This window comes from Mchenga conophoros, linkage group LG18 (genome assembly GCF_057382185.1).
Source record: "Mchenga conophoros isolate Kocher_MC1m ecotype Shallow Benthic linkage group LG18, M_conophoros_male_GT1.1, whole genome shotgun sequence".
Classification (NCBI taxonomy): Eukaryota; Metazoa; Chordata; class Actinopteri; order Cichliformes; family Cichlidae; genus Mchenga; species Mchenga conophoros.
Genome location: NC_140543.1, coordinates 22,666,803 through 22,692,386, shown reverse-complemented (window position 1 = coordinate 22,692,386; position 25,584 = coordinate 22,666,803). Strand labels below are relative to the sequence as shown.

Genomic DNA, 25,584 nt, shown 5'->3' with positions numbered 1-25,584 from the left:
ATAAGCAAAGCTGAGATTCAGTATTTAAAGAACACTCAAGAAATCTTTTGGTGGAATATCTTTATAAAATCAAAGACTCTTATGACACAAACATTTTCTGTTTGTCCACAGCATTTAATTACAAAACCATAATCCTAAAATACGAACTTCCAATCACACCTCCATATCCAGAATGTGGATATTATTACAAAAGAGTGTGGTCATATTTATGATGCTGCAGTAAGAGACTGCCCTGCACATTTACATAAACCAAACAAAGACTGAAAACTCCAATAAACATGAACTTTAACCCTTTGCAGAAATAATAAAACTAAACATAACTGCAGTATCTACAAGGAGATGGACACTGTAAACAGGCAGGGCAGTGCGACTACACACCATTACAGAAATCAAGGTAAATCACTAAAAACAGATCACTGGCCAGAGATCAGTTATTAGCTAATGTAAGGCCCTCCGGAGGGGGTGGCCTCATTGGCATGGGGGGCATGGGCATCTGTGGGGGCATCTGAGGGGCTCCTGGGGCACCAGGCGGAAGAGGAGGGATGGACATTCCCCCTGGAGGGGGAGGGGGCAGAGAGTCGTTTGATGGGTGATCTCCACTCATAAGGGGAGGAGGACGCTTCACAGTGGCAGCAGGTGCTGGGCCGCTCGACTGGGTAACAGGTTTCTCCATTTTGAAGTGGAACTGTAGGAAAAACTGGATAGAACAACAAAAAAAGAACAATTAAAGACATGTTTCCACTATTAGAAACAATTTAGGAAAACTAATATACGAGTTCCACTAGTTCAAACTAGTGTATCACAGAAACTTTTTACAAGGATTTTTAAGATGAAGAGGTAAACATATAGAACAAATATTAAGGTCACTTTATTGACTCACTGTTCCCATCAACTGCTATTTGTGCATAACAGCTTGAAAAAATTTGAAATATAAACAAGTTCAAGCAACCGTTTTACCTTCATTCACCCACGGGCTGACATTCACCCACGTTTGTTTACTAATTAGATCAGGTTTGCATGTAAATGAGGTAAACAATGATTCAGAGCTCTCTCACTCTGCGGCACATTATTGACTTCTCATACGGAAAGACAGGGAAAATTCCCCAAGGTGCGCATCTTATCAGACAGCTAGAAGCTAAATCTACACCTCAGCTGTTCCGTTTTTGACACAGTGTGTCCACTTTGCTTCACCCCTCCCATTGGTTCTGGCTGCTGGACCCAATAACTCTACTGGCAGACACTCTGTAACATACATGGTACCTGTTTAGTTTCTTTGTTCCAGTGGGTCCAGAAGCGGTTTTCTGCTTTATCAATTTCTCTGCTGGGTACCTAAAACAGCAAACATCTTGTTATTACACGAGTGAAGGAAAAAATGACAAAGAAAAAAAAAACATAAGGGGAAGAGAAAAGTGCAGGTCTCACCTTGAAAGCAATGGTCTCATATGGTTCAGCAGCAAAAAGCAGGTACTGCCAGCGACGATCGGGAGGCTCAATGCGCTGTTCGTAAGCAGACATGAAGCGATGCCTGGGTCCAATTCCTTCAGCGATCTCTGGATAGTCAATCTGATGGGCCAAGAAAAGAAGGTCAGTAACACATGGCCTTTACTGTTGTGGTGTTGTGAAACTTTGCAGGTTAGAGCATGAGGTTATGATTTGTTCCTGTGACCCAGTTTCAGTGTAAAGCCCCTTTACACTCACCAGATTATCCAAAGAATAAGTGAGCATTTTGCTTTGGTTTGAAGCACACAAATAATAACTTATTTACGTGGCCTCAAAAGGATACTGGATTATGTGCATTCTTTCAAAATATACAAACCTGGAAAAGTAAAGATTGCTGTCCCATCTCTGGATCCCTCTGTTTGGTCACTGTGAATAATTTAAAAAAAAAAGAAAAAGAAAACGTTAATTTTTTTAACAATGCATTTTTTAAAGAAACTAGTATTATAAACCAAACTGTGACTACCATATAAAATGCCAGAGCTTGCCTACCTTTGTATCCTGGTCGACCAATTTTGACAAACTTCTTGACCTCAACTTTCACTTTGGCTGGAGCTGGTTGAGCAGGAGCTTCTTTTGCTTCTTTGGCTGCCCTCCGTGCTCTGAAAAATGTATGTAAAAGGTTTTCCTCAAAATTACATTTCTTTAAATTTAAATTTCTCCAGAAGTTTTAAATTGGGACTCATTTGTGTTAAACAGCCACTTTAATTAAATCAGAACATAAAGTTACAGCTATTGCACTTCTGTGTTGTAGCACAGATAATGTATGGACTTACAGATTGGTCTGGTGTTTCTTTCCTTGTGTGTGAGCTAAGTAGCTTCCCTGAAATACAGAGAGACATTTTTTAATTTTTCTTTTCAAATAAGACACCCCGATGACAAGAAATAAAAGCAAATTCAGTTAACAGAGAAATGTCTCATTATGCGTCTCTCACCTCATTGTTGTGAAGTGTCAGACAAAGTTTGCACTCGTATGATCCTAAATGGTTCTTCATAAAGTAGGGGTCTTTGTTGATATCAATGGTCTCCAAGGCCAACTGACGTAACCGTTCTCGCCTGTCACGGTTACTCTCAGAGGCAGATGCCACCCCTCCGCTCCCCGTCTTCCCTCCAGCTCGATGCTGGAAATCCATTTTTGTAAGGTTTTGGACTTAAACAGTCACACGAACGTTGACAGTTACTCCAAATAGATTCCCCCGATTACCTGGTGAAAAACAAAACAATAAGTACTAGGGCTGGGCCATATCATACCATTCATAATACCGGTATAATGTTAGGCAATGATAAGAAAATGAAATATCGCAAAAGAATATGGGTAAAACGCGCATGTGCAGTGCCTTTGTTTTCATACATACATGGCGGAAAAAGCATGGTGGTGACGGAGAATGAGAAGGGCGAAAGCGAATCATTGAATGAAACAGATGAACCAGAATTGGTTTGTAAAAATGGTGCAACTTCAGTGGTGTGGAACTGGTTTGGCTTTCATCCGTCAGATACACACCAAAGCACATTTTTTGGTAGAGAATGCAAGTGGGCCGTCGTTATTACCGTACCGATTTTATGCAGTACGCGGCGCTCAAAAATCTGTCAAAAAATGTTTTAGTACGACTTTACGAAGCCGCACCACTTGATGGATTGTCGGAGCAGGTACCGTAGTCAGGAGCCTCGCAGAGTAATATGTACTGTGCTTCAACATAATATTACCGCATTGTGTGTATAACCTCTTTTTTAAGTTTTATGGATATTATACATGGTTATGCTCAGGATATGTCGGCAAATTTCCACTGGTAATGCCTTTTGGTTAAACTGTCAGGAAGGAATTTGCATTTGCACTGTTAAATTTTTATATAAATTTAATGCACATAAAAAACAGCTGCTTGTTTAAGTGAAAATACATTGATTTTTTTTTGCACTGATAAAGTTGTGGAGTTCTAAAATATTTTGTCTCGCGTCAATTATATCGTCAGTTATATTGTTATCGCAAATTTTCAAATATATAACGTGATAAATGTTTTTGGCCATATTACACTGCCCTAACAAGTACTGCCAGTGAAGGTCCACATTAATAACCCTGCACTCCAGGGCTGTAGCACAACAACAGCATCATGTGTAGATTTGCATTATTACTTGTGTTTTAGCTAAGGCTCTAACCTGGACACATTTTTATTGCTCAAACCTATATGGGTCATATAACCTGTTTTAAAAGCAACTCGTCATTACAATCCCCTCTATACGAAGATTCCCAATGCTAACGTCCTTACAAAGAGTCAACATGAACACTGCGGAGTAAGGCCCAAACAGCGGTTTTTAGAGGACCAAGTTAAGTTATCGGTGGCAATTTACCAGCGAGCAAAAAAAGATTCTTCCCGTTATTAAAAAAGAAATCCATTCTTCTGAATGATCCCAACAACATCTAGCTAGCTGTAGCATTTTAGCATACAAAAGCCGCTAAATGCGCTAGCAATTTTAATGCTAAGCTAATGGTGCTACCAAATAAAAATGAAAAGCTTTTAACAAATACAGATGATTAAAGTGAATATTAAAAATGCAAAATGACCACATCCGTTAGCCACAAAATTAAACATTTTAGGAGACTACAAACAGATTGCTTTATCAAAACACTCACCAGTTTCACAACGACAGCGACACGCTCATCTGATTTGTTGCGCGCATGCGCTTCAGTAGATTCTTTTTCCCGGGTTTTGGTGGTTTGTAAAAATCCCTCTGGTGTGTTACTGCCACCTGCTGGGCTGGATCTCCAGCCAACACGACGGCTGGACCTATGAGGGGGGCCTTCGTGTTCTTAAATTTCTGATTGTTTCACAGCAGCAGACACAGGAGGTAAAAAATAATTAATTAAAAAAGATAAACTGCTCAGTGGTTCATTTAGAAATTCTGGCCTTTTTCCTATTTCATTTTCAGTAGAAACACAATTCTAAAACACAATTTTTAAAGTTTTGCATTTTTTTTAGTTTTTTTTCTTAATTTCTTAATTTTTTTTCATTGTACTTGACAGTTTTTTTTAGTTTCGATTTCATTTTCAGGTAAGCTGTAGTGCTAAGAGGCCTAAAAGTTCTGCAAGCCACCACTAGCCTGAAGCATTTAAGGCAGGATGGAACAATAATTTCATGTTCTTTACCCCAAATTCTGACACTATCATTCAAATGTGGCAGCACCAATAAATATGCTTATTTAATTTTATTTAATTTATTTAATTTTCATAAGCTTGTGTGAATTGTAGCCTCAGCTTCCCTTTCGTAACTGACACGAGTGGCACCAGATGTGGTCTTCTGCTGCTATATCCTATCAGCTTCAGTGTTCAATGTGTTGCCCATTCAGAGACACTCTTCTGCATATTTTGGTAGTAATCACTGGTTATTTGAGTTACCGTTGCCTTCCTGACAGTTTGAACCAGCTTGGCCATTCTCCGCTGACCTCTAGTATTAGAAAGACATTACAAATACATTTGTAATACCAGCAGAGAATCAGAATCAGAATACTTTAATAATCCTTAACGAAATTATATGGGTTTCAGTTGCTCCAAGACAATAACAGTAACAGACTAAAGTAATGAAATAATATAATACATTACAAAGTTTACAAATGTAAGAAATAGCACTAATATATACACATGTTCAATTGTAAATATCAAGAAGAAAGGGCACAGAGCAAAGGAGCCATTTTTGACCTGCAGAGGGCAGTAACGCGCCTGACGAAGAAGAGGAAGAAGACAACCTTAGCAGAGAGGAGTGTCATTACTACTAGAGGTGTGGGTGTGTGACATGAAGTCCAGAGCTGTTGTTTTCAGTTGACCCTCAGAAATGATCAAACGCAGTCCGACAGGTTTCGGGGACGTTAGATAACGAAGCAGCGACGTGGACTCAGCGGTGTATACAGTATAGTTTTTGCACCGTACTACCGTTAGCTAACTCCTGTGTTATGCTTTCGACTGGGGGTACGGGTCCTCTTTAGCATCCGTGTACCTGCGTGTGTCCGTCTGTTTGTCAAGCCTGTGAGTGTTTGTGTGTGTCCGCGATGCGTTTCAACGAGAAGGAGCTGGTGTTACTGAGCCGCCAGCCCTCGGAGAGAGCAGCTGAACTGGGGATGAGAGGTCCCAAGAAAGGAGACGGTAAGGACAATCATTCAGACGCACTTCCGTTTCGTGTATTTGGGCACAGCAGCTAATGTCAGCATCAGATATTAGACATATCTCTCTCTGTGTACTTCATGCGACAGCTGGGCTGCTTTGTGTTTGTTGTAGAGACGAGTTTGTCTGTCTAACTTCCCTTTTGTGGCCTTGCAGTTGTAAAGAAGAGGCTAGTGAAACTTGTCGTCAACTTCCTCTTTTATTTCCGGACTGATGAGGAAGAGGTCAGTATGCTTGTTGTCACAGCATTTTCTGTGATAAATTGAATACATTTTTTTTCAAAAGTGGGGTCAAAATTAACTGAGTGTTTATTTGGCAGCCAATTGGAGCTTTGCTGCTGGAGCAGTGTAGGGTGGAGAGGGAGGACAGCCAGACTTTCTCTATTGGTAAGCTTCAGCATCCTTTAGAGGTACAGTTAGGAGTGACTGTAAGTCTATAAGTGACCGATTTGTTTTTGGTAGTTCTGCCTCTGTACACAACCCCAGTGGTTTTTACATCAAACAATGAACATGCCTTTGAAGCGCAGACTCCCAGCTTTTATTCAAGGGCTATAACAACAATATCACATTACCTCTTTAGGAGTTACAACCATTTTTATAAACTGTAACCCTCTGTGCTGGTCTTTGTTGCAGCCACCTTTAGTTACTAGTTTTGGGTTGAGATCGGGTGACCAACTTCAGTTGAAGACGATCCCATTTCTTTGGTTTAAAAAACTCTTGAGTTGCTTTTGCTCATATTTCTATCAGCAGTCACAGAGTGCAACTCCCGCCGAAGAGCAAGGGCTGTGCTAAAACTGTTATATTTTATGATGTCTTTATTACAACATGCTGACATCAACCTGTTAATGGCATCATTGTGACATCATCGGGTGTCGTATTGAGAAAATTGAAAGTGTGTTGTACTGGTCTCTCCATGTGCTTTCATATGATATATTACTCAATATAATTTCTTTAAAATGGTTTTCAAGGTCAACTTTGACCTTGGGTGCTAGAAATGAAGATAAAGGTCAAATGCTTAGCCAACCTAGTTTTAATTTACCCCATGGTCTAGTTTCTTGTTGTGAAATTTGAAGACAATCCATTAAAAAAATTGTGGATGATATAAAGTTTACAGCTTTTTTTTCATATTCTGTGTGACTTTAACATTGACACAATTCTCACTAAAATGAAATCACCTCGAGCTGTATTGGTATCTACCATCACACCAAATGTGAAAATTATATCATGAAAACTGTGGACACTAAACTGCTAACAAGCAGACAGACAAATGGTACCGATTACATACTTCGTCGCTTTGGAGGGAAAATAAATATTAGTGATCCGGTTCCACTGGCAGCCATATAATGCCCATGTATGACAGATAATGTGTGATGCCTCCGATCATGAGCTGTGTCTTTCCTTCTCTGTACTTTTCTCCTTCCATCATCCTGGTACAAGTTCATCTTGGTTTGATCTGTCCAGACTCTGTTAGATGTTTTCTGAAAAAGTCTAATCTGGCCTTCCTTTTCTTGAATGTAACCAGTGGTTTGCACCTTGTTGTAAACTCTCAGCATTTCCATTCATGAAGGTGTCTCTTCATTCTAGACTTTGATGTTGTTGAGTTGGCCAGTGCATTTCTTCTTCCTTTTTAAGAATGCACCAGATTGCTCATTTGGCTGTTCCTACAGTTGTTGTTGTTGTCTCTCATTTAGGTTTATTTTGGTTATTCGGCCTCCTGCGCCTTCATCAACATCATCTGGAATCAACTCCATACTTTTTATCTTGTCATTGAACAAGGAAACAGGAAACACCTGGTCATGAAACTGGCAGTCAGGTGTTTGACTGTGTAAGAAATGGTTGTAATACCTAAACAATCAGTTCATTACTTTTGTTAACTACATTGAGTTAAAGCTAAAGTCTGCACTTCTGTAATATTGTAATAGTTTGATGCAGAATGAACCGTGGTGGTATATAGAAGCAAAACTACAAAACCATATTGACCTAACTGTATATTTCACTTTCTCACTGGTGCTCTGCTGTTTCTGCTTGTTTCCTTCATGTGTTTCTGATCTCTAATGGCCTCTGTTTGCTGTAGCATTTCTGGATGAAGCAGAGAGGAAATATGTGTTTGAATGTGATACTGAAGAGCAGTGTGCCGAGTGGATAGACTCCATTATCAAAGCAAGGTAGGACTGACTTTTCTTCTTTCTTTTTCCAGGAAGCACAGAAGCTTACAGACACTTACAGCCGTCAATAAGTGATTAATAAATGGAGAAAAACGTAACTTTTAAACCAAATGTATTTTTTTGACCGGGTATCAAATAATATCCCATAAAGGTCAGAACACACTCACTGCATACTCCAATAGTTACACCTGTTAAACTGATCTTTAAAGCAAATATTTAATCAGCCAATCACGTGATAGAAACTCATTGGAGTTAGCCAAGTAAACACAGTCATGATGATCTGCTGAAGTTCAAACTAAGCATGGTGCAGGTGGTGATGGTCAAGACAAAAAAAGTAAAACCCTTAACCCCCCACAGTGAGTAGTTTTGTTTTTTGTAATTGTTTAATTTGCTATATTACGTATTTAAAAACACAGAGCTGTACTGACTACATATGCTCATAAAGTCTAAAAGAAGAGCATTTTGTATGTGTTTTCTAACTTAATAACCAAATAATGAAAAGCTGTGTTCTGTACAGCTGAATATGCTTACACATCTATGCCATTTGAACAGTGTGGGTAGAACAAGTGACACCTCACATAGTAACAGAGTAACAGACTCACATGGGTGAAACTGTCACAAATGAATGATTTTGCTGTTTTCAGAGGCACAGTGTTAGAAATGTGAGTGTTAAACGGCTTCAGTCTGATCCATAACAGCTCTGACATATTGTTTTAAAGCTTACTGGGAATGCATAATACTCCCAAACAGCAGAGGATATCTGAGGAGGATCATAGCGCTCTAACTTCTCCTTTGGGCTTCAGTGAGTCTGCCGGAAAAATTGTCAGACCTGGCAGCTGTGGCGTCGGGCACATTTAATATTGTGCTTGATTAATGTATCTGCTAACTGCTAATTGAGTGGTAGCTCAGACAGACCTGCTGGGCTTCATGTGAGCAGACAGGCGGAGAGAAGATGGGAGACAGAGAGACCCGCAGAGTCCATTTCTCACAAATAATAATCATCATAATAACAGTAATACACTATATTTTTATAGTGTATTGTTATTTTAATATAACACAGTTTACAAAGTGCATTGACAGCCAGGGGTACACAGCCATTAAAGTCACATAAATACACACATATATATTCAAAAAAGACTAAAAATGTGAATAAAATGAATGAACTACTGGAGCAAGGATTGACTTAGAAGCAAGTCTATAAAAAGAAAGAGGAAGTGATTCTGTAAGCCTGCTGTCTTCAAGAAGGTCATTACAGGATCTAAGGCTGTGAGCAAGCTTATACGGGGTCAGTAGTTCTGCTATGAACCCAGACAAGGATGAGCTAATCAGTAAAATCCTAAAATCAGATTTAAACCATAGAGGAAGCAAGCAGAAAGAAGCCAGGATAGGGGTCATATGATGCTGTCTGCTAAAATCAGTAAGAAGCCTAGCAAAAGAGCACCCATTCATATTTTAGCTTGTTTACATAAACCAATAAGAGATTTTATTAGTGGACAAGAAGTAGACACAGATCAGCTGAACAGGTAAATGGTATGAAACAAAAACATTTGTTCTTTATTCCACTTTTAACTTTTATTTAACTTTTTTATTTAAGCATTTTTTATAGTAACAGTAATAATAATAATAGTAACTATATTAATAAGATGAGCTATAAAAATACTACAAAATCAGCTATGAAAAACTGTGTCTCTGCAAGACAGATGTATTGAAAATAAATAGTTGTCCATCTTGGTAGCGGAGTGTAAAATTCATTGTGCTTAGAGCTGACAGGAGGTCAGCCGAGGCCAGGCAGACTGCCGGGTTTGTAACGCACTGGTGGAAACCCTGAGCTTGCGTAACGTAGCTAGCATGGCCCAGCTACCTGTCAACGAGCAACAAACAATTAAAATGTTCCTCTACAGAACATTTTAAGTCGATCCTTGCTCCAGAGGAAGTTCCTGTGACTGTGTTTAATGTTACAAGCTGAGTTGCAGCTCTGATCTTTACTGTATTTGTCTAACATTATTTCTCCCTAAATGTCAAGTTCATTTGTTGTCTAATCTCTTGCAGTTACGAGTTCATGAGGAAGAATCTTATATTCTATCGAACAGAAATCCACAGGCTCACAGGGAAGGTGAGACCCCTCGCAGCAGCACGCCAGTGCGCTAAATGCCACACAGATGGTGCTTCTAATCAGCAGCGTTCATACTGTGGGATGGTTACAGTGCGGTTTGGAGTTCATATTATCATCATCAATAGCAGACAGACTGGTAGATTAATGAAGGGGGATGGTTTTGGTTTTGCTCGGCAATGCTGAGCTCTCTCGGCTGCTAAGATTCATGTAAACAACACTGTGGAATTTCATGATGACTCTCAAAGCGCACAACGAAACATGCCAGAGAAAGCTCAATTAGCAATGTGTCTCTCTAGAAACAATTTCCTAGTTACTCGGGATGAGACAGGCTGCAAAAGCTTTTCTCCTCGTGTTGTACATTTGATTGTGCATATAATTATTCATTGCAGTGTGAGCCGCAGCTGAAATCCCACTAACCTCTGGAGATCTCAAAAATCTCTAAGTAAAAGCCAGGCTTTCTGACCTCTAGGTTTGAGTGCTTTTCTATTTGTTTGGTTCTTTGAGTCTGATTTTGCTGAAGTAAACATTTCATATAAACTCTGCTTCTGCTTCAGTAACAGCTAATTTTCCCTGTACACTGTTTTACTCACTGCCTGCTTTCTCCACAGGACCCCTTGGAGCAGTATGGTATATCCGATGAAGCTCGTTTCCAGGTCAGCAACGGTCGGCCGCTTGTGGCTAGAGATACCTCCTCCCTGTAGACCAGCGTCCTGTGTTCACATTCTATGTTTTATTTTGATTAGTTCACTCTGCCATTCCAGCATCACTCCACACTGGTTTGAAAACCACAGCGTTATCGCCCACAATCTTGCTCCTTAGAGCTCTACTGCGCTGCATTTATTATATCTCGGGTTGCCTCAGACCTATGCAGGTGTCTTAGGTAATGTAAAGCCATCCTCAGTTTAGTCCTGCTGCGTCTTTGTCAGTCATTACAAGCAACGCAATGCTTTGGTTAAGTCAACACTATCATATTTGTGATTTCGGGGCATTCTCATTTGCCTTTTCTGTGTCATTTTTAGACTTCTGGCCCAGTTAATCAGTTCCCTGTATAAACATTTTATGTTTTCTACTGTTGATGCTATACATTCAGACAATGTGATTTCAAGAGCGACTTTCATTCAGGACTATTAGTAATGTGAGTAGAACTATGTTCAAAATATCTAATTTGAGGACATATTAACACGTAAACCATTGTTTTAATGGAGCCTTTTAAAAGAAGCTTACAGTTGATAGCGTGCCTGATTTAGAAAACCTTTGGCAGTATTCCTGCTCTGATTTGAACTGTTTTTGAGTCTTTTGAGCTGCTGAGTTGAGCCACATATTTTACTTAGTGTCTGTGAAAAAGGCAAAGCTGTCCAGATGTGTATTTATCATGTTATGCCTCATTGTTAGATTCCTTTAGTGTTTGAGACAATACTTTTGCACAGTTATTGGGTGTTGAGGGTTGTTTCTTTTATTACAACTATCGTACTTGATCAGCCTACTGTACCTTTTCTGTGGCACTTTGATTCAGATCCCTTTATGTAAGCTGTTGAACCATGTGTTTAAAAACCAGGCTCTTGGCATGATTCAGGAAATAAAAATAAACAAATCACGTGAATATTTGTGAAAACGAGAGCTGACATTTTGCTCTCAACTCAAGTTTCCTGTAAGACTTTTTTGCATCTTTCAAATTAGCGAAATCTTTGTTTTTCAAGAGTCTCTCTGTAATTGCATGTCATTGAATGTATCTTCATTTTAAATGTTTTGCACATAGAACTTTTGTTTTTAGTTAACAACATCTGCTTCACTGGCATCTCTTTTTTATACTAATAAAGCCATTTGAAAGAAATTTTAAATTCATCCAGTGTGTCATCTGTCAACCAAAAGTGAAAGCATTTGATAACACACATACACGCACACACGCGCACGCACACACAAAATGTAATGTGTGTCGGTGGCTACATCCAGCTCTTGTAAATAGTCTGTAGCTTAGGTTCTATAGGTTCTTAATACATTTTGGCCTGCCAGGGTGCAGCTGGAGCCCCTGTGCACACACTAAACTAAACAGACAGGCACACCTCCACTGCTACTACAAATACACAAAATGAAACAAAAAGGAAAGTTGATGCTGAAGGCAAATAATTTCAGCTAAGGCGAGAGACTGAGCTTTCGTATTTCCCTGGTGTAAAGAAGTGCCTGTGTATCAATTTTCCATAAGCCAATTTCTGTTATCAAACGACACAATTTCCTTTGTCATTTTGATGTTTGAATCCACACACCAGCAAAGGAGGAGTTGTGAACAGGGAGCTGAGGCTTCAAAAAGTCAATGAAGTGAGAAGAGGCATGCAACATCAGCACAGCAGACAGGTTGGTTTTTTTATTTTTGTTGTTGTTGTTTTTAGCAGAGTCTCAAAGCAAGTTTTCATTTTTATGTGATTTTCACTGGACTCTGCAAAACTTGTGCCAGTAATGTCCTTTGTGGGTACAAAACAACGCTAAATCATCAGCCCTCCACCACCATGCCTGACAGTTGTCAGGATATGGAAATATTTGAAATATTTTATTTTTAATTAAATAATAAATTACTTTAGTAATGTTTAAACAAATAAAATAATTAAAAATAAATTTGTAAATAAATTTACAAATGCATAATTATCACACAACTCATTATTTAGGCACAGAATTCTTTATTTTTGATGCGCGTGACTGTTCTTGTCCTTCACAGTCAGAGGTCTGCATGAATTTATTCTTTAGTAAGAGACCACAGAGGACACGCCTGAAAGAATGAAATCTAAAACTGTCCTTCAAGCATTACTATATTGAAATACTCATTCATAATTATAATCCTGATTGTACCATCCCTTAAATGGTGATATTGATTAGTCTGTCAACTTACACAGTCGGGATTATTAGACAGTCAAGAACTGCCAGAAAGTGATTTCTGATGTTTCTGTGTTTTGTTGTGTGTGTGTGTGTGTGTGTGTGTGTGTGTGTGTGTGTGTGTGTGTGTGTGTAATGGTTTATACTTGTAAACAGACAGTAGTCAACAGCATTTATGAAAGAGTTATGAATAAAAAAAGAGAATATGGTTTTTGCTGGTATCTTTATGACTGCATTATACATTGTAATTAATGCAGTCCTTTTTCAACCACTGAAAATATTTTTATACAACTGTGTTATATTTGTTTTAATTTCTGCTGCCCTCTTGGCCAGATCTCTCTTACAAAAAAGTATATTTTTAATGCCAATGGGACGTTTTATCTGGATAGATAAAGGTTATATAAGCTTCACTTTGCCAGTCTAAACTTTACAAATATATCATCTCTTTTGTTGTTAAGGTGAGTAAAAACCAGACAATGGAAAGATACTGGCTTTGTAGTACAGGCCTCTGGAAACACACACATTATATAAATAATTATTTATTGAGTATATTGAATTAAACCTTTTTGTTCACTAAATGGTGTTTGATGTTTTGTCATATTGTTTTTTTAACTATCGTGCAAATACATCACCGTTGAAAGTGGAAATAAAATAAATTTTAGTATCAACGCTGATGCTCAAACATGAATCCACAATGTAAGAAAGTAAAATGTATGTTTTTTAATCGCATTTTTGTTGCATTTGAGATTCTGTTCTCTGTGGCATGACCTGAACTGCTATTCATTTTGAAACCTGTGCTAAATCTTTGACTATAAACTGGTGAGACTATAATCTTGTTTAGCCTCGGTTGCCGGTTAAACCCAGAGGTCAGGTTTTACCGACAGCGTTCAGTCGAGTCGGACACGTTTCCTTAACAACGGAAAATGTGTGTTTCAAAAACAGCGACGTCACGCACTTCCCGTGATGCTTAGCGAGCCTAAATTGAATGCTCGGCAAAAGAAAACATTTGTATTCTGTGTGTGTCGATTTTACGGGTAAAAAGCACAAAACAACACATTTGAACTGAGTTAGAAAACACTACGAGAACCAAATTAACAGTGCATACGGGGGGAAGCGTTTACTGGGGGAAAGGTAGGTGCTAATACGATAAATTGTCTTACACAGCTGAGCTAGCGTTAGCATTAGCCTAGCTTTCTGTGCTGGGTCGTTGGATTATTTAGATTTTCTTTATTCGTATTTCAGCGATAATCACCAGAGATAGCAGTATTTCGCTTTGTGGGATATGCAAGTAAATGACTGCTGTTGGGTTGCGTTTCAAAGTTACAAGACTAAGGTTTTCATAAAGATAATTTAAGTGCTGTTAGCATGTCAGAGTCCACAGTCGCAGCTGATCATAGGTACTGGTATGTCATTTAATTACACGTCGGTGGTTGGTTGGTTGGTTAGTTAGTTAGTTAGTTGGAGATGGAATGAAACCAAAAAACTCTACATTTTAACTATTGATTGGTTTATCTTTGTAATTCTTCCGGAGGGTTTTAATGTAGCTTTATTGCCTCATTGATCAATACAAAGCAGTTCCTCTGGGGATTACTGCTCCATGTCGGTGACTCTTAGCATTGTCGTTTGATAAACGGTAAGTTCAAAGCGTTTTAAATCAGTTGAATAACGGGTTTATTTATCTAACAACAAATACACCGTGTATGCCGATGTTTGACAGGTAGCTTATACACGGTGCCATTTCCTATATAGAATAAACACATCGTCAATGAACGCATCTTGTGAATGAACTTTATTGTGGTCTTGTCCTGTTCTCAGGATCATGGATCAGGACTATGAGTGCAGGCTCCTCAGACAGATCAATATCCAAAATGAGAATGCAAGTCCCATTGTAAGTAAAAACAAGTTTTTTTTGTCTATTCTGTCTGATTCCTTGTATGTAAAGTAATGTTCATCCTCTGAACAAAAGCTAATTCTGCTGTCTAATTAAGACTAGTCAAATCTGCAAGTAATCTTGAATAAGGTCATTGTCTTAATTTTTAAATGATGATATCCCCTCCCAGGAGGGACATGAGGGCAGTGCTTTCCATGTATTATAAGGGAAAAATGGTTTCACATGGCAGTCTATTGACACTGTCACCACTGTTGAGTAAAAACAAGACCTTACTGGCCAAAAGACTGGCTTTTGTGAATGTTGCCTCCTGTTGTTATCACCTCAAAAAAACACACCATCTGCCATCTAAATTATGTTCCTGTTCCGTTATTGAGTTTTCAAATCCACTCCGAGGCCTGTTTGTTTGCCGTAGAGTTAAAAAAAAAAAAACCCACAATGCTGTCTTCTCTTTTCCCTTGTGCAGAAAGCTCTAGGAGCAGTGCGATCTCTGACACCCACCAGCTCCCCCCTGTCCTCTCCTAGCAAGCATGGTGATCGCTTCATTCCCTCCCGGGCTGGAGCCAACTGGAGTGTCAACTTCCATCGCATTAATGTGAGTCTGCCACAACAGCAAATACACCAAGCACTCTTCTGCCTGTCCTACCAAAAGAACAATGCTCTCAAGATTAAAGTGTTTGCTTTGTTTTTTCTAATACTTAAGTTTACAGAATTGGTTGAGAGTGATCATTTATTGATTATGATTATTTTAACACAGGAAATTGAAAAGTCGCACAATCAAAATAGGAAAACCAAAGATGGCACCACTGACAGCAACAAAGGTAATCCATTGCTTTTCTCTTGAATGATGACAAACTGTGTTTCCACCTGCACCTCTCTTGTCACAAGCATTTAAATTGTGAATGAGACAAAATCTGTTTTTGCATTTTCTTTGTGTTCAGTTTTCTTTACTTTAGCTTCTGTCTGAATGTTTGTGTAGTTGGAATTTAGTTTCACCCCTGTGTTTGTTCATTCAGACTTTAGTATTAGAGTGAAAGCTCTTAATGGTGCTGTAAATTTGCTCAAAATAAGGTTGGTTATATGTCACACTTAGGTGTGTGTTTTTGTTTTTTGTTTTTCAAGGCTATCGTAATGGATAAAAGATGATGAAAAAAAACTTTAGCCTATATTTTATCATGATATTTAGTTACTGAATAATTATCATGATAGTCATGTATTATGAGTTACTCGCTTTCCCATCCCCAAGTGAAATATGTTTTTCTGTGTTGTAGATGTGCTTTAGGTGTGAGTTTTATCCATTTTCAGTTCATTTCCACAGGTATCTCTTTCTGCTCCAGTCAAACTTGATAATTTGACCTTCTCTTGTTTACTAAGCCTGGGCAGGCTTATGGAGACTGCAGATAAGGGCTAAACAAAGCTTAGTGGAAAATTCTCCCTGATCTTCAGAGATGTGAGCGAGAGCTGAGAAACTGCAAAGGGAGCACAGGGTTTGAAGTTAATCATTTCGACAGCCTGGTTTGATTTCCCCTCTGTCTGTTCCTTTGTCTTCAGCGGACGGTCTGGCTTACTCAGCTCTGCTGAAAAATGAGCTACTAGGAGCAGGCATTGAGAAAGTCCAGGACCCCCAGTCAGAAGATCGTCGCTTGCAGCCATCTACGCCTGCCAAGAGGAGCCTTTTTAGTGTAAAAAAAAAAAAAATAATAATGTTTTTGTAACTGGCTAAGTGTTTTTTGTTTTACGGTGGGTTTTGTCTGCGTTAGAAATAATCTGTTTGATTGTTGTAGTATTCTGTAAGTACCAAGAGAGCTCTTCCCGACGAGGATGGAAACACAGTCTCTCCCTATTCACTATCACCCGTCAGTAGTAACAGGTAATTAAATTTTCCAGCTAAACGTGAAAGTGCCATTTCTTAATATGGGGAGAAAAATTGACTGTGTTGCTTACATGTTATTGGGCTTTACAGTCAGAAACTTCTTCGATCGCCACGAAAACCAACACGCAAGATTTCTAAAATACCTTTCAAAGTTCTGGATGCTCCAGAGCTTCAAGATGATTTCTACCTTAACCTAGTGGACTGGTCCTCTCTGAATGTGCTCAGTGTGGGACTGGGTACCTGTGTCTACTTGTGGAGTGCCTGTACCAGCCAGGTGTGTGTGACATGTTAGCTGAGAAAACCTGTGATAGTGTGTCATACTTAATGAAAAAGACATAATTGAACTACCTCCTGGTACATTCGTATTAATCTGTCTCCTTTGTCTGGCACTTTTCGAAACTTTAGGTGACTCGTCTTTGTGACCTTTCTGTAGAAGGAGACTCTGTGACGTCAGTGGGCTGGTCAGAGAGGGTGTGTTTTTCTTTCATTGATTCTTGTCTTTGCAAGCTCTCGTCCAGGACTTTAAACAATGCTGTAATAAAGCCTGCACAGCTGGCCTTTTTTTACAGTTTCTGAAAGCAGAAAAACTGCCAGAAACTGAGTGTTCAGAGCACTCTACAGCCTGAGGTTTGGGCTCATAGTTATTGTTTTTTAAAAATATGACTTTAATTATCGATTCTTTGGATATGTTTATGCAAGGTTGAGAATTCACCATCACAACGGTATATATGAAATATATGACAGAAAGTAAGGAAAAGCATTATTGGTTCACTTTGAAGGTCTGCCATGAAACAAGAGTATGTCTGGATATTTCAAAGAAATTCAAGCTTATTTATGATTTCAGGCTTTTAACCTGTGCTGTAACTAAGAAAAGGCTTGAGGGTATTTGCACTTGCTCCTGTTTTTGTGCCATTGTAAGATTAGACTCCTACTTGCCAGTGTCATCTTCAAAGTGTGCTGTCTGTTTTTAGGGTAACCTGGTAGCTGTAGGCACCCACAAAGGCTATGTACAAATCTGGGATGCAGCAGCAGGGAAGAAGCTCTCTGTGCTAGAAGGACACACAGCCAGAGTGGGTAAGTTGAAAGTCTATGGAAATGAAGGCAGAGACAGTCATTCAAGCTTCACTTATTTTCAAACAGTTGTTTAGCAACATCTCTCATTCATGATCGGTGAATCATCTCCCCTGGTCGTCATTCCCTGCTTCTAGGTGCTCTAGCATGGAATGCCGACCAGCTGTCGTCTGGGAGTCGTGATCGGGTGATCCTGCAGCGGGACATCAGGGCACCGCCTCTCCAGTCAGAACGTCGGCTCCAAGGACACAGACAGGAAGTCTGCGGGCTCAAGTGGAGCACAGACCACCAGCTTCTAGCCTCGGGTGGAAATGATAACAAGGTATGCAGAGAATCTCGCCCAATGCCTTTGTCTGTGCCACATTTTTATTGGGGTCCCTTTTTTATAAAAAACGCCAAAAATTTTCTGTCCTCTTGTTATTGCAACCTGCTGTCTGCAGTTACTCGTGTGGAACCACTCAAGTGTCCTCCCAGTGCAGCAGTACACGGAGCACTTAGCTGCAGTGAAGGCCATCGCCTGGTCTCCTCACCAACACGGCCTGTTGGCCTCTGGAGGAGGCACAGCCGATCGCTGCATCCGCTTTTGGAACACTCTGACTGGCCAGCCTCTGCAGTGCACAGACACCGGCTCTCAGGTCTGCAACCTGGCCTGGTCCAAGCACACTAATGAACTGGTGAGACACCCCATGTCTTTGACTGCACTCTGCTCCTGTGAAATAGAATACATGCATCTGCTCTTAAATACGGACATACACCAAGGTTAATTTTAGGGCTGTTGGTGAGGAGTTTTTTTGCTATTCAGTAGCATTCAACTCAGTTTTTATTTATTTTTCTCTTTTGTGCGTGTGTTTTTGGCTGGAAAATACGATGGAAGCAGTGATGTGGAATTGTTGATTTTTATCCGATGGTAGACAAACCTGCCAGCTAAATAAGTGGAAAAAACTGTTCCTCCTCTGCAGGTCAGCACGCACGGTTATTCCCAGAACCAGATCCTCGTGTGGAAGTATCCGTCTCTAACTCAAGTGGCCAAGCTTACGGGGCATTCCTATAGAGTACTTTACCTGGTCAGTATATTTTTTTCCTTTATAACTAAATTAAAGATAATCTTAACTTAAAATAAAACTGTAAAGCAGAAATAAATAGTCACAGAAAAAAAAGTGTAAGGAAATGATCCTATAAAACTAGACTCACTGACTGACCCTTTAAGAAGTGTCGCTGTTAGATATCCCAGGGTAAAAGGGTGACACTGACACAGAGCTTCTCAAAAATAAAAAAATGAGTCAAACTGACATTTTCTACCTCTTTCTGATGTTTTGTGTAAGTGCTGTTGTGAGTGATTTCTGTGCATCACTTTGGCTTTACACCAACAATTAATACATAGGAATGCACATGTAAACTTAAGAAGGATGTTAATTAATATTTTATGTGCTGAAAGCAAATATAGTGAACTTTAGATAGGAGTATAAAAATTATATTTTAATAAATAATTACACTTAAAGCAAACTAAAATGATAAAATCCTTCCTGTGCCCACTTCAGATTCCTGTAATTACATCAGAATCAGAATACTTTATTAATCCCAGAGCAAATGATGTAGCTGTTATAGTGGTGCATATTCAGTGTTTAATAATAACTTGCATGCAGGCTATGTCACCTGATGGGGAGGCCATCGTGACGGGGGCTGGAGATGAAACTCTGAGGTTCTGGAACGTCTTTAGCAAGATGAGATCCACCAAGGCATGTTTTCTTCCCATTTCTCACTTTCTCTGTGTTGGGCTTCCTTGAATGCAGTTTTCATCACCTGCGTGTTATTTTTGTAGTGGTCTCTGTCTAACGTCCACCTTCCTTCTTTCAGGAATCAGTCTCTGTGTTAAACCTCTTCACCAGGATCCGGTAGTCTGCACTGTACGGGGAATAAAAACAGGAAAGGAATTTGTCTTTGCATGTCTCCTGGTGTAAATGGGGCCTCTTTGAACACTCTCCTCAGTACTCTGCAGAGGTCCTCCTCGACTGGCCTTAGTTAAGTTGTAGCAGAAGATGAGATGAGAGGAGACACATAGACCGAGTATCGAGGGTAGAAGAGATGCACACAGTATTCCACTTCCTCCTGAATGATGGAGCCACTGCCGCCTCCAGTTTCGGGGCCTTTATCTCCCCGTGTCTGCAAACAGACGTTGTGCATACCTGCCAAATATTGAGTTTATCCTTGTGATCGTTTATTTATTTTCTGTTTTTGTTTAGTTTCTTTGTTGTTTGTATGTTTTTTTGCTCCTCCTCCTTTTTTTTTTTTTTTTTTTACATTTTTAACATATGTTATCGACGTATTTGCTGCAAAGGCTGGTTGACTTAATTTCATGTGCATAACTGCAGTTTTTTGGTCTGATCTGTGGAGCAAGTTTGATTTTGTTCAGGTTTGCAGAAAAAAATTCCAAGCTTGCGTTACCTTTTCCTGAGGGGCAATAATGTTTCGTGTACACTGATGAAAAGATTCATAATCTTGTGCCATTTTGCTAATAGTTAACAAGGATTCAGTGAAAGAGCCTGATCTCTCTTGTTTTTGTTTTTTAAGAAAAATGACATTTTTATTTTAGTTATTGAAAATAATAATCAAACATGGCAAGCATTACTTCATTATCTCCCCAAAACAATTTGTTTTTGGGAGATTATCTTTTCCTAATTGAAAAGCAAGCCAAGGAAAATTAAAAGGAAATAGCTTTGGCTTATCATTGTAGTTTACAGCAACCGCTAGCGCACAGTAAAAACATTTGTGATTAAACCAGATGGTGAAATGCTGCTGTGTAAAGAACTTCTGCTTTGTGCTATGTCTGTAACATATTCAAGCTTGGGGCGCTCATTTTTTTGCTACTTCAAACTTCTTCTGTGTCAGGCAGTCATGCTGTTGAACTTTGTTTTTTAATCTGGAGAAATATTTCATATCCTCTGCCACGTTTTCTTTGAATGTTTCAGTCACCTACCTTTGAACAAGCGCTATTTATTTGTCTTGTGAAAGTTTAGAGTACAGAGTGAAAAGGTTTGCTTAGCGAGGTTGTCTGAAGGGAGCTGACGGTCAACTCTAAATTTTAATGTCACTTAAAGACAACGCTGGCAACTTCAGTTATTGAAAGAATGTTTAAAAAAGAAAAAAATATTTCTGTACTGGAACATGAACAACAATTAAATTGCCATATCTTGTAACTTAGTGCTGTTTTATTGGACTGTAACTACTCCTCAAGTTGTTAGTAATACTTTACGTTCCTGCTTTGTGCTCCAACCAAACATTCATCTGTTTAAACTAAAGGGTGTCTTTAGTTTGCAGGTATTCTCAGTTATTACACGTTTGGTTACATTTGGAGAAGAATCCTTTATATGAATTTATTTATCATATAATTTTTAGAGAACAAAATATTTTGATTCTGGTTTCTAAACTGAGATGTGAACATTTTCAAACCGTTTTACAGTTAAAACAGATAAATTAAACCTTTTTAGTCCCACATGTGGGAAATTTTTTGGTCATGGCACAAAGTACAAGAGCAGTAAAAATAGAATAAAATACTTTCTTATATTGGGAAGATTGCACTTGGTACTATTGCACATCGGAGAGACGGAGTGAAATTTAAAATTGTGTATGGGATGTGTGTGTGTGTGGGGTCATCTGCAAAGACCATGTTGTAGAGTCCGACAGTAGCAGCAAGGAAATGCCTGCGAAATCTTTCCGTCCCACGTCGTGGGTGCCGCAGTCTGCCACTGAAGGAGCTTCTCAGTGCTATCAGAGTCTCCTGCATGGGGTGGGAGATGTTGTCCATCAGGGATGACAGCTTAGCCGCCGTTCTCCTGTCACTCACCACCTCCACTGGGTCCAGAGGGCATCCTAGAACAGAGTTGGCCCGTTGCTACTCCAGCAGACCACACCGTAAAAGATGGCTGAGGCCACCACAGAGTCATAGAAGGTCCGGGCCTTCACTCCAAAAGACCTCTGCAGCAGGTACAGCCTGCTCTGCCCTTTTCTGTAGAGAGCATCTGAATTGTGAGTCCAGTCCAGTTTATTGTTCAGATGAACACCAAGGTACCTGTAGCTGTCCACAGCCTCAATGTCCATACCTTGGATGTTTAGTGGTTGCAGTGGAGGATGTTTGTGCCTGTGGAAGTCTACCACCAGCTCCTTGGTTTTACTAGTGTTGATCTGGAGGTAGTTCTGCTGGCACCAGTCCACAAAGCCTTGGGCCAGCACTCTGTATTCCTTGTCGACCCCATCAGTGATGAGGCCAACTATTGCAGAGTCATCAGGGAACTTCTGCAGGAAGCACTGAGTGGAGTTGTGAGAGGAGTCTGCAGTGTAGATGGTGAAGAGGAATGGAGCCAGAACTGTTCCCTGTGGGGCCCCATACTGCAGACAACCCTGTCAGACCCCGAGTTGTCACATACTGTGGTCGATTGGTGAGGTATTCCAGTATCCATGTTTTGAGGTGATGGTCCACTCCTGTGTTCTCCAGCTTGTCCTTCAGAACTGAGGGAAGAATGGTCTTAAACGCACTGGAGAAATCAAAAAACATAATCCTCACAGTGCTTCCAGTGGTCTCCAGGTGAGAGATTAAATGATGTAGGAGGTGAATGACAGCATCATCCACTCCAGTGCCAGGCTGGTAGGCAAACTGAATTCGGTCCAGTGATGAGCTCATCAGGGGGCGAAGCTGAGCTAGGACCAGCCGCTCCAGGTTCTTCATCAGGTGGGATGTCAGAGCCTGTAGCTGTTGAGGTCCTCGGGACAGTTAAAACTTTAATAGAGCTATAGCAATATAATCTCAGTTTCCTGTTCTTAGATGAGAAGAGTGCCACCACTGTGGTCTTCTCCTGCTGACCAGAAATCCCAGCAGATTAGCAGTTTCTGAAATACTCACATTAACCTGTCTGGCACCAACAACCACGCCACAGTCACTTAAATCACCTGAAATGTTGTACCTAACAAAGTGTCTGTGGATTTTGTGTTTTGATTCAGTGTTTTTCTCTCTTATTTTGGGTTTTCACTTATTTTGTCACTTATCCAAACACCTCCCAACATATTTGTCTTGTAGTTATGTCAGAACTAAAAGTGAACACCAGAGGGAGCCATCCTATGAGCTGGTCCAAACTGAGTGATTCAGTGACGCTACCATACAGCAGAATCTACCTGAACAAAGCTACCTCAAAGGTAAGGATCAGATCTTACATTCAAAAGAGGAATAATTTGATATTAACAGCATTGGTTGTTTTTATAACAAGCTTCTGGAAAGGGTAAAAATCTGACCAGACAAACCCCACGGGGCATGTGGTTTCATTTTACCCTCAGTTTAAAACCATATTTGTTCAAACGGGAGCTTTTAACAGCCAGAAAACATCCCGCGGCCTCACCTGGTTTCCAGGAAGTGTGCAAATTTTCATCATATTACCAGCCCAGCCCACACAAGCATAGTTTTGACCCAGAGCATGAAAAATAATGAATGTTCACTGCCTCCCAAAGCTCCCACACCTCTGCTTGTGCCCTGTTGCTTATCCAAACTCCCTCTTACACATTCAAACAGCAAATGGATTTTATCAGTGTAAACAACAGCTGAAGGGTCCAAATGCATGAATAATGATGGCTGATGTTGAATAATTATGTTGCTCTGGTTTTATTTTAATTTGAAAAAACTGAAATGATCCACAGCTTTGTTGGAATTTGACTATTAATAAGTAGGGCTTAACAAACAAAGATAAAAAAAAAAAAAGAAAGAAAGAAAGAAAGAAAAATATCACTGCTAATTGAGTGGTTTCAAAAATTAAAGGTCTTTTTTGTGAAGTGGTTGCTTTTTTTCTGTGATGAAAATCAAGTAGTGTAGGCCTAAGTGACTCAGCTCTATCAACACCAAAGAGCCCAAGCCTCTCTCCCTTTCAGACTCCATTATAATGTCATCGAAATAACATGCATAGTTCATTATATCATCTGAATGGAAGACTTTCAGCACAGTCTTCCAGCTCATCTGTGGCTCTCGCTCACTGTGCAGATGTTAACATTAAGCCCTGAAAGCAGAGGGGAGAACAGAGGGAGATCGCTAATATGCATAATCCTACCTCCTGATGTTTCTATCAAGAGGCACCGAGCGCGTGGTTCGTTATACAACCAAAGCCTCACAAGACAGCGAACATGATATTCCCCTAGGTTCCTCCCTAAGCTTGACTCTTGAGTTTCATTGATAAGCAGTCTTTACAGGGATATCAAAGGAACAAAGCTCGTGTGATAGCTGCAGCCACCCAGGTTTCTTCTTTGGTCATTTTGTTAGAAGGAAAAGAGCACAGAGAGTCACTCATGTGACTCATGTCCCACTGACACTCGTCAGTCACCCCAGCAGAACTTTGGTATCCATAAAATGATGGTGGATAGGTAAGGATGGTTTTCTTCAGCCTGTAAAGTGTGACCAGCTGTCAGATGGTGAGCGTCAGATAAAATGCTATTATTTCAGTATCTCACGGGGGGGGGGAGAGCTTAATCGAGCAACCTAAAAACTTTGATGAAATGTTTTTCAGGGGACTCAGGAAACATCCTCGGACTGGCGTTCGAGATTTCTTTAATGGAAAATATTAATCAAATAATGAATGAGTGAAATTGTTTAAAATAAGCAAGTGCCAGTTTTAAGCATCTTTATTTCTTAACAGTTTAAATTAGGACAATAACAGCAAGAAAGTCCTGGATTTGAAACCTTTCTGTGTGGAGTTTACATGCTCCCCCACGTGTCTGTGATGGTTCTCTCTCCGTCCTCCCACAGTCCATAGACACGCGTGGCGTTACCATAACTGGTGATTCAAAAGTGACCATGGGTGAGATGGTGAGCATGAATGTGTTTGTCCTGCAATAGACCTTATGCTATGACAGCTGGGATAGGCTTCTGCTCTGCATCAGACCGGTGACCAGCGGAGGGAGTATGACAGCTGACAGTTGGGATAGGCTCTCGCCTCATGTGGTCTTAACTTGGATAAAGGAAGTAAAAGAAAAGATGGATTGATGATAAACTGCTCCTCAGTAAGTAAAGTTTCTTCCTTTTCCCTGCATGTCACTGTAAATATCACATTTTAGGCGGGGGTTTTGGCAAAACACTGACAAGATAATTTCCAGACATCACTGTGCTTTGGGAACCTGAAATGAGAATTTGTGCTCATTTTTGGTATTTTATAGTTCATGTGAAAGTAGAGCGAGAAACTTAACTTGTCAACGTGATTTGATAACATGCAAACTTATGAGCAGGGCTCAAGATTTTTTGCAGTTTTTAAATCATTCTGGTTGCACGATAATAGTTCTCCCTTTTCTCATAAAAAGGTAATAGTGTCTAATTACAGTCAAAGCTTCTTAATAGCCTACGCTGAGGTTTACTAACAGTTATTAATTATAAAATATAATTCACAGTGAGTATAATGGAATCTTTTACGCAGATCAAAATTATGGATGCTCCAATGTATTTATTTAATAGCTTCAGTGAGGAGCGTTGCAGTTTTTCTCTGGTCCAGATAAGGTGCGCGAGGAGGCATGAAGACAAACGGGACCATTGCTGCTTGATGCTGACTCAGAGAGCTGCTCGGTTTTGGAATCATTACAGCGGCAAAACCAAACAATATTACATCAAAACTTAAAAAAAGATTGCAAACTGAAATCACGTTCGACCCCTACAAGCCTATTCACTGACACTGAACTATTAAGTAGGTCAAAAACTGTGAGTAATTGGATAATTTGACTCTTATGCCATTTGCATTTACTGTTGCTCTAATGCAGAAATGACTGTCAAGCATTCTGCTGTGTCTCTAAGATGATAAACATGTTATGTTTAGGTGGGTTGGGTGTGTTTTACAGTATGGACTATGAGAGGTCTTCTGGGAACCTGTGTTTGATTTGGTTGTCCTCAAAGACGGATACAAGACTCCTTTTTTGTTTCATCCTGCTAACCTTGACATCTTCTTTTCTTTTAAGA

At 39.8% G+C, this 25,584-nt stretch overlaps 3 protein-coding genes across 5 annotated transcripts; 2 read left to right on the top strand and 1 right to left on the bottom strand.

The window, feature by feature from the left end:
- Positions 1 to 43: 43 nt before the first annotated feature.
- On the bottom strand, positions 44 to 4,251 carry sf3a2 (splicing factor 3a, subunit 2). The gene is made up of 8 exons (XM_085254095.1): positions 4,124 to 4,251; positions 2,433 to 2,701; positions 2,274 to 2,320; positions 1,990 to 2,099; positions 1,817 to 1,866; positions 1,423 to 1,563; positions 1,261 to 1,329; positions 44 to 697 (listed from the first exon to the last, which is right to left on the bottom strand). The coding sequence occupies exons 2-8, from the start codon at positions 2,628 to 2,630 to the stop codon at positions 428 to 430; spliced, it is 885 nt and encodes a 294-aa protein (XP_085110221.1). The 5' UTR covers positions 2,631 to 2,701; positions 4,124 to 4,251; the 3' UTR covers positions 44 to 427.
- A 957-nt stretch (positions 4,252 to 5,208) lies between these two features.
- plekhj1 (pleckstrin homology domain containing, family J member 1) lies at positions 5,209 to 11,752 on the top strand. The gene is made up of 6 exons (XM_085254097.1): positions 5,209 to 5,626; positions 5,801 to 5,868; positions 5,964 to 6,030; positions 7,718 to 7,808; positions 9,858 to 9,921; positions 10,530 to 11,752. The coding sequence occupies exons 1-6, from the start codon at positions 5,533 to 5,535 to the stop codon at positions 10,620 to 10,622; spliced, it is 477 nt and encodes a 158-aa protein (XP_085110223.1). The 5' UTR covers positions 5,209 to 5,532; the 3' UTR covers positions 10,623 to 11,752.
- Positions 11,753 to 13,722: 1,970 nt separating this feature from the next.
- Positions 13,723 to 21,176, top strand: LOC146553755 (fizzy-related protein homolog). Of its 3 annotated transcripts, none has more exons than XM_085254800.1 (14): positions 13,723 to 13,817; positions 14,599 to 14,671; positions 15,138 to 15,266; positions 15,429 to 15,492; positions 16,223 to 16,353; positions 16,456 to 16,541; positions 16,635 to 16,818; positions 16,950 to 17,015; positions 17,516 to 17,618; positions 17,753 to 17,937; positions 18,056 to 18,289; positions 18,575 to 18,679; positions 19,259 to 19,351; positions 19,470 to 21,176. In XM_085254800.1, exons 1-14 carry the CDS (start codon positions 13,747 to 13,749, stop codon positions 19,509 to 19,511), a joined length of 1,566 nt encoding a protein of 521 aa, XP_085110926.1. In that variant the 5' UTR covers positions 13,723 to 13,746; the 3' UTR covers positions 19,512 to 21,176. The 3 variants fall into 3 exon arrangements, with proteins under 3 accessions (XP_085110926.1, XP_085110927.1, XP_085110928.1); XM_085254801.1 differs by having other exon boundaries at positions 13,738 to 13,914; XM_085254802.1 differs by lacking the exon at positions 13,723 to 13,817 and adding an exon at positions 14,041 to 14,416.
- The last annotated feature ends 4,408 nt before the right edge of the window (positions 21,177 to 25,584 follow it).